We start from the raw sequence: 8,731 nt of genomic DNA, 5'->3' as shown, positions 1-8,731 counted from the left end.
AAAGTAAATTACAAATTCTTTTTTTATTTCTTCTTAAATTTTCAAGCAATACAACAAACATATATACATTAAAGTAGGATATACCAAGTTATCAACTTCTTGAATCAAATTCTATGATTTTAACTCTTGTATTTATTTAAAGTTTGTCAATTTATTACTAAGAATTATGTTAACAATTCATATAGTAATGGCTCCTATAAAAGAGTGTTTTCTAATGTTGAATTGATAAAATCTTACCTAAAACTAATAATAATAAAAAAGGTATTTGAAGAAATCATCTATAAAGAAATTTTAAGCAAAAATTTACATCTAAAAAGTTAGAAAAATAATTTTTAAATAAATACATATGAAGTTTATTTAGATTTTAGGCCTCTAATTGAAATCTAAAAGTTAGAAAAATAATTTTTAAATAAATATATATGAAGTTTATTTAAATTTTAGGCCTCTAATTGAAATTTCGCTTTAGGCCTCTAATTACTTTGAGCCGCCCCTGTCAGAGGTCTCAGGTTCGAGCCCTGAATATAAGAGAAAATCTTGACCCCTGAATCTACCTTAAATACAATATATTTTTTTGTCGAAAGGATTCACATAAACCCACGTAGATCCACCCCTGCATAAAGAGATGATCGTTAATCATATAATTAAGGAGTTTATTCTCATTCAATTTTTTCATCCGATCCAATACTGGACTCCCATGCTAATAATTGAGGCCAAGTCTTCTTAGTTTATTTTAAAGAAAATATCACAATATAGACAATCGGTATCAAGATATTCTAGTTATTTTTCCCTATGTCATGTTTTAAAAATGAAAACCACGTGCAGCACAACTGTAAATTAATTTGTTCACACAGTGAGAAAATATTATTTAATACTCTTTTCATTTATTTTTATTTGTTATATTTAACTCGACATACTGTATTTTTTAAGAAGCAAAAAATATAATAGTAATTTTACTATATCATTCCTAGTTATTATTAATCGATTATATTACTCATTCGAAAATGAATTGGAATTGATTGCTACGTAATAATAAGAGCAAAACAAATATAAAATGTAAAGAATTATTTTTGATTTTCTAAATTAAATAAATATTTATTTTTAGTATAGTGAATCAATAAAGACGGATCGAGGGAGGGACAATCTTGTTGTCCCTATTGAAATCCGATGAACACTTGTTACTGAATTTTATAAACTTTATTAAAATAATAATTGCATTAAATAACAGTACGACACGCAATGCTGTTCTCTAATAGAATAAAAATAAAATACAAATATAAGAACATCAAGAATTGAAATTATAAAAATATAATTAATTATTTGTGTGAACAACGAATAATGGGCACGTCAAGCTATCATGTGAAAGAGATATATGATCCAACATATTATAAGTTACCCTTTCATAATTTGGTTGGTATATATCTAATCTTTCTAGCATTAAAATTTAAATAATGCGTGTTACTCGTTAATATTAATTAGTACATATACATCATCTTCAATTCAAGCAATAAGAGTGTGTTGAGCCAGATAATGTACTTTTTGTTGGAGAAAATTTTAGAAATAGTAAATATAATAGATATAATAAGACTCTATAGCTCTAAGATAATGGAGAAATTCTTGTTAGGAGTACTTTTTCCTTTAATAATCTTATAATCAAAACTAATAGAGTATCCATTAACAAATGGTTACAAAAATGAAATAGGAGATTAGTTTATTTCTTTATCCCACTGAGATACGTATAATTGTTTATGTAAAACAATAATTTACGTTATATATTTTTCTTCATCTTTTCAAGTATAAAATTCAAATCATTCACATGATGTATTCATACAAAACGCAGTCCATTAATTTCTTCAACAGTTTATAATTGTATAATATTATTCTGAAATATTTGGCGATGAACACATTTACAGTTTCACACAGGCTTATGCAACTCGTATTCGAATTGATCGTCCGCATACAAATTAATTATTAAAAAAAAACATGGAATTGATAAAAATGAGGTTATTTCTTAAACAGTTTTGAAAATGATTTTCTATAAATATTGTTTATCGAACTAAAAAAAGGATTTTAGTTCAATTATCATCTTCAACTCAAAGTATCTATATTTTAGTGTTTAATACTAAATAAAATATTTTTCTTGAAAAACAAATGAGTTTCTTAATTATATTTTATTGTTTGTTGGGCATTATTGTAGTTGGATATAGACGGAGGAAACCAGGAACTATACGAAAGTCAATTTTCAAGAGAAAATATTTTAATCAATCAAACATTACAAATCGAATTTCAAAACTAACTCATAAGAAAAAAATTGTCCAAAGATATATAATTAATTGGGGAGACTATTCATTATTTTTTTTCATCCGATACAGGACTCTATGCTAATAATTGAGGCCAAGCATTCGTAGTTTATTTTAAGAAATATATTATTAAGTACTATATATCATCAAATTTATTATCTTCCATACTATGTCAATCGTTGTCAAGATATCCATGACTAGTTATTTTTCCCTATGCCATGTTTTAAAAATGAAACCAGCATAGCAAAATCAATTTGTTCACACCATCAGAAAATATTAATTATTTAACATTCTCTTCATCTACCGTTATTTACATTTGTCTTCATATACAATTTAAAAAGTAAAAAATATAATAAATAATTTTATTATATCACCCCAAGTTATTAGTAATCATCTTACTCATTAAAAGATTAATTGGAATTAATGACTAATAGCAAAATAGATATAAAAAAGTAAATTATTTTTTACATTCTAAATTAGATAAATAAAAATAAATATTTATTTTTAATATATGGAGAAATAAAGTTGAACGGGGACCATAAGTGTATTATGTCCTTGTCTCTATTGAAATCCGATGAACACTTGTTACTTTTAAATTTGTATAGAGTTTATTAAAATAATAATTGACTTAAATGACACCCAATATTGTTCTCTAATAGAATTAAAAATAAAATATAAATATAAGAACATTAAGAATTGAAATTATAAAAATATACTATCAATTATTTATGTGAGCAACGAGTAATGGGCACGTACTCAAGACTATCAGATTTTGAGAATCTATGGTCATTTTAATGCCATGTGAAAGAGATATATTCAACAGATTATAAGTTACCCTTTCATAATTTAGTATGTATATATATAATCTTTTCATCATTAAATAAATATATCGTGCTAGAAGAAAATCTCTATTGTGGTGCAATAACGCATGTTACTCGTTAATATTAATTATTACTAACTTCAATTCAAGCAAAAAGAACGTGTTGGGACAGATAATGTACTTTTTTGTTTTCTATAATGTATTCATTTATATCTATCTTTGACCTGATGATATAATATATTACGTGTTTAGATAATCTTCTTCAAGTAAAATTTGGTATTATCTACCTCCTATTGTGAGATCGAAAATAATCAATTAGAAACTACTTAATTATGTCTTAAATTTATCATTTTAAATTTAAATTAGTAGCCTAGAATGGTGAAATTCTTAGAAGTATTTTTTTTTCTTTTATAATTTTATACGATGTGAATCAAACAATCAAAATAAACAAAGTATTAAATAAGAAATGGATATAAAAATGAAATAGGAGGATAGTTGATCTCTTTATCCCTCCAAGCTACAATTGTTTATGTAAACCAATAATTTACTCTTTTTTCTTCAGCTTTTCAAGTATAAAATTCAAATCATTCACATGTGGTATAATTTCTTCAACGGTTTATAATAACAATATTATTTTGATAAACGTTAGGTGATGAACATGCACATTCACACGACGTACTAATGCACCAATTATCTCGATGTGAAAAAAGATTCACACATGAACCGTGCTTTAATTAAAGGGTATTTATTATTCTATTATATAATTTGGTTTTAGCTTTTATGTCTTTTTTTTTTTGTTAATTTTCACCCCATTGTCCAAGACACTTACTTTTTGGGAGTGATTCAAAATAGCATTGCAAATCCATTTTGAAAATTACCTAAGACGACTTCAATTTTAAAGGGTTATGCAACTCGTATTCGAATTGATCATATCATACAATTGGTTATTTAAAAACATGGAATTGATAAAGATGAGGTTATCTCACTTTATCCCTTAAAACAGTTTTGAAAATGACATTCTATAAATACTGTTTGTCGAACTAAAAAAAGGATTGAAGTTCAATAATCGTCTTCAACTCAACGTCTTTATATTTTAGTGCTTAATACAAAATAAATATATTTTTCTAAAAAAATAAATATATTTCTTATTTATATTTTAGTATTTGATGGGTATTATTGGAGTTGCATATAGACGAAGGAAACAAGGAACTATACGAAAGTCAATTTTTGAGGGAAAATATTTTAATCAAACAAACATTACAAATCGAATTGAAAAAAGGGCCACGCGTACAAGGAGTAATGCAGCGAGTTTGAAGAAAGTGAAAACTTAACGTAGGGGTATTACGGTCTAAACAAAAGATAAGGGCATCGGCTAAAAAAAACATTTTTCCTTTATTTTCGTTTTTGCCCTTTTCTGAGAGGGAAAAATAACTGAAAGTGTTTACAGAAACAGAAAGAAAAACTTGCAATTTCTGGGCCGGTGAAGAAGAAGAGAAGAAAATGGGTACACTGAGAATCCCAGATGTTGTTCCTTCTCCAACTGAAGACTCTGAAACTCTCATGAAATCCTTCAAAGGTATCTCCATTTCCTTCCTTGCTCTGTTTTTCTCTCAGCGAATTCCCCCCTTAATGGTTAAGGGCTTACTTCCTTTCTTCAATTGAATCCTACAGTAACTATGTTTAATTTCTGAAAAATATGATCGTGTTTGCGAATATTTTCCATCTACTTACTTTGCCCTTGATTGATGCAAATATGATCTGCTAATTGCAATTTGATTCTGTACTGATAGACAGATAAAGATTAGCTAATGGTTGTTCCATGCACAGAAAATACTACTCCTTAAATCCTAATAGGCTAATAGCAGTTTGATTAGGGGAAAACAAAGAAGAAAATAGAGAAAAAGATTAAGCCAGGTGGGAGGTGAGTAGGTGGAGATCACTAAGGGGAAGCTTGTAAATTGGGGGAAATATGAATTTGAGGCTTCACTGACCCGTTTTGTTCATTCTTTTGTTTAGGGCTGGGAACTAATGAGAAGTCGGTGATATCCGTGTTGGGACACAGAAATGCAAGCCAGAGGAAGAAAATCAGAGAAACCTATCAGCAACTTTACAACAGGTCCCTTGTTGATGACATTTTTTCTGAATTGTCTGGTGATTTCAAGGTACAGTTTCTTTTCTCACTTTTCTAGACCTAATTATTTCATTCACTCCCGTAATTGACTCACAATTTGATAGTGTTAGCTTACTAGAACGTAAATCTTTACAGGCTAGATTCAGAGCTCGAAATAGCTAGAATCTAGTTTGTCATATGGACGGGTTAATTTTGTAGTAGGTAGGTGTGGCACTTATATACACAATACTTTTGACCTCCTCCTCGCTTTCCGATTTCTTAAACCCAACTGAAGATTTTAGCCTGTTACAGCAAACAATTTTCTTTAATTGCTAGTTATAATACCTTAGGAGCAAATTTCTGAGAGACATAGCTTACCTTTCAATTGTGCCTGTCAGATTCCTGTATTTGCAGCAAAATGTAAATTCAGTCTCCATTTGAGCATGGTAACTCCCAAGTTTTCAAGTGCTAATTTTACTTTTCATGTGTGACAGAAAGCAGTTGTCCTGTGGACATATGAGCCTTCGGAAAGAGATGCGCGGCTAGCAAATGAAGCCTTGAAGTCAAAAAAGAAAACCATCACCCAATTGCAAGTGATAGTAGAGATAGCTTGCGCATCATCTCCTGATCATCTGGTTGCGGTGAGACAAACATATTGTGGCCTTTTCAACTGTTCACTTGAAGAAGATATCGCAGCAAATGTCCCTATGCCTGTTCAAAAGGTATGCATGGCCACTTCTAGTCACATCTTACTAGCTTAAGGGTACAATCATTTTAACCGACCTCATTTGGTTCTTCTAAAGACACCATAGATCTAGTGGGTTGCATCCCGAGTGCTGAAAACATCTTACCTAGATGATGATTCATTATCAGTTTACATAACATGCTTTCTGATGATTGCTTGTGAAGTTGAGTTGTGTGTCACTAACTTCTAGAAGTTATTGAAATGATGTGTTGTGTGGATGTCGACAGGTTCTCATTGGTCTAGTTAGGTCCTACAGATATGATAAGGAATTGGTGGATCCTAGTTTTGCAAATGAAGAATCTGCTATCCTTCGTGAAACCATAAGGACAAAACAGTTGGATTCCGATAATTTTCTGTTGATACTCAGCACAAGGAATGTTCATCAGCTTAGAGCAACTTTTGAGTGCTACAAGCAAAATTATGGATTCTCCATTGACCAGGTTACACTTTTTATAAGCTGCCTGCACAACCTGCTTAATAGCGCTACCTGCCCATTTTTCTCTTTTATTTGCATTTTATTCTATCTACTTTTATGATTCTTTTACAGGACATGAAGAGCTGTGGAAAAGGTCTGCTGGAATCTATACTGAAGGTTGTTATCTGGTGCATTGATTCGCCAGAGAAACATTTTGCTGAGGTACTACTCACAGAAACAGTTTCTTTTTTATATTTTGGTTCAAGTATTTTCTCATTTTTACACCCTTTTTTCTGTCAAATCTTCTGTCGGAAAATCACATACCCCTACCTTATTTTAATTATGCTTAGTGTACAAGCTCATGCTCCTCTTGAATTCTACATCCAAGAGATGAAATTCTCTCTAAAAGCTAGACCATATATTTCATTTATGTATGTTAGTCCTATCAATTTGCTTATTGATGTTCGGTTAGACTGGATTTAACTAGTCATCAGTATCAATGCACCATTGAATGTGAAATTTCTTTATTTGTATTCTTATGCTGCTTCTATTACCTGTATTAAACTGCCAAATAGGATCATAACGTGTGCAACCTGAAACGAGCTCAGCATACCAGAGAGTTCTCTAGAACTGCTTCATGCTTAGGCCTTACTTTCATGGTTTACAGCATATCATGCCATCCTGCTCAAGTATTTAATATTTTGATCCAGACTGTTTCATTTAAATAGCGTATTTTGGAATATTCAGGTTGTCAGAGCCTCGATTGTTGGTATTGGAACTGATGAGAATTCTCTAACTAGAGCCATTGTAACTCGGGCTGAAGTTGATATGATGAAAGTCAGGGGAGAGTATTTCATCGCGAACAAGACTAATCTTGATAGTGCAGTTATTGGTGACACATCAGGTGATTACATGAAGTTCCTGATGACACTGCTTGGGGCCAAAGTCTAACTAGCTCTCTGGACCTGAACATTGTGTTGTAGTGTTCCAATTCTGTATTGAACATTGTGTTGGTAGTGTTCCAATTCTGTATTTCTACTTTGTATGCTATTATTGAACATTAATATGTGGACCTGTTGTGAAAATCCTAGTTGTTGGACAGAGTCCATATATATTTAATTTTGTTGTTTGTCACTTGGTTTGAGTAAATTGCTTCTTTCATTCTTTACTCTACAACCAATTTCAAGATATAAGAAAACATACAATTCAATTTATATATTAGATAAGAGGTCATATACAGTACTATTAAGTTTAGCACAAAAGATAAAGTCACCTTAGCTGAAATAGTTACGACTAGAGTTGTTGGGGTCTCAAACAGAGAACCCCTCCAAAAATTGGCGTATGCCACTAATTGCAGCGCGCACACGGTATTCTTTAGTAAAAGGCGAAAGAATAGTTCGCTTTGTGCTCACTGCGTGGCTGCGTGAGTTCTACAGAATCACCGCGCTGCACTTTTATATTACGACAACCTCGAATTTACTCGTTGTTTATCGATGTGGGACTCTCCTGGTCGCCTCACTTCTTATTTCTCTGTCAAACTTTTGAGGCGTCAAAGTATTGCTCTCTTCTTCTTCACCAGTCATTCAAATAGATCAATTTAAGCTGTACTGTACACTTTGTTGTTTGTTAAATTCAAGATTTGATTTCGCTTCAGTTTCTTGGTGGGATTCGGACCATACCACTGATCCTTTTAGTTACTGCTATTAAATATTTATACATATTCAATGATTGCCAATATCCTGCACTTTTTCGTGACCATTTACTAATTCATTATGCGAATAGGAACTGCAATGATATATTATATGCCATGGCAAATGGGAAGGGGGGCTGGAAGCAGCAACTTGGTTAGTGTTGCACAAATGTTCATAATCCATAAAAAAAAAGATTATTTCATATTACGTTAAAACTTACAAATGGTTGAAACTTGAGTTGTTGGGAGTCTCAAAATAGAGAACCCCTCCAAAAATTGGCGTATGCCACTAATTGCAGCGCGCACACGGTATTCTTTAGTAAAAGGCGAAAGAATAGTTCGCTATGTGCTCACTGCGTAGCTGCGTGATTTTTACAGTTTGGCTGTGCTGCACTTGTATATTGCGGCCACTTTTGAATTTACTCGTTGTTTATCGATGTGGTAATCTTCGGATCACCTCACTTCTTTCTTGGTGATTCTGAATGCTCACAAGGTGACTGATGAAATGTCCAAGAGGATGTTTTGGACTGAGCATCTTGAATTTCCTATGCAGGTTTGGTTCTGAACTTGCCCCCGATTGAACACCATAACTCAACTTGCAAGTTATGGTAATTGCAGTTTCTAGTTGTTCAAATTGCATCTTGTATGGTAACT

General features: G+C 31.4%; 1 protein-coding gene across 1 annotated transcript; it reads left to right on the top strand.

Annotated features, from left to right (window-relative positions):
• The first annotated feature begins 4,524 nt into the window (after nt 1-4,524).
• Nucleotides 4,525-7,508, top strand: LOC102591446 (annexin D3-like). The gene is made up of 6 exons (XM_006347711.2): nt 4,525-4,693; nt 5,134-5,279; nt 5,722-5,949; nt 6,200-6,412; nt 6,520-6,609; nt 7,135-7,508. The coding sequence occupies exons 1-6, from the start codon at nt 4,618-4,620 to the stop codon at nt 7,336-7,338; spliced, it is 957 nt and encodes a 318-aa protein (XP_006347773.1). The 5' UTR covers nt 4,525-4,617; the 3' UTR covers nt 7,339-7,508.
• The last annotated feature ends 1,223 nt before the right edge of the window (nt 7,509-8,731 follow it).

The sequence above is a fragment of the Solanum tuberosum genome, unplaced genomic scaffold (genome assembly GCF_000226075.1).
Source record: "Solanum tuberosum cultivar DM 1-3 516 R44 unplaced genomic scaffold, SolTub_3.0 scf00092, whole genome shotgun sequence".
Classification (NCBI taxonomy): Eukaryota; Viridiplantae; Streptophyta; class Magnoliopsida; order Solanales; family Solanaceae; genus Solanum; species Solanum tuberosum.
Note: the sequence above shows the minus strand (reverse complement) of the source record. Positions and strands in the feature narration are given on the sequence as shown.

Coding starts and splice junctions, on each gene's coding strand:
- LOC102591446 (XM_006347711.2), top strand. CDS start 4,618: ATGGGTACACTGAGAATCCCAGATGTTGTTCCTTCTCCAACTGAAGAC. Junction 4,694..5,133: donor TCTCATGAAATCCTTCAAAG/GTATCTCCATTT, acceptor TCTTTTGTTTAG/GGCTGGGAACTAATGAGAAG. Junction 6,610..7,134: donor CAGAGAAACATTTTGCTGAG/GTACTACTCACA, acceptor TGGAATATTCAG/GTTGTCAGAGCCTCGATTGT.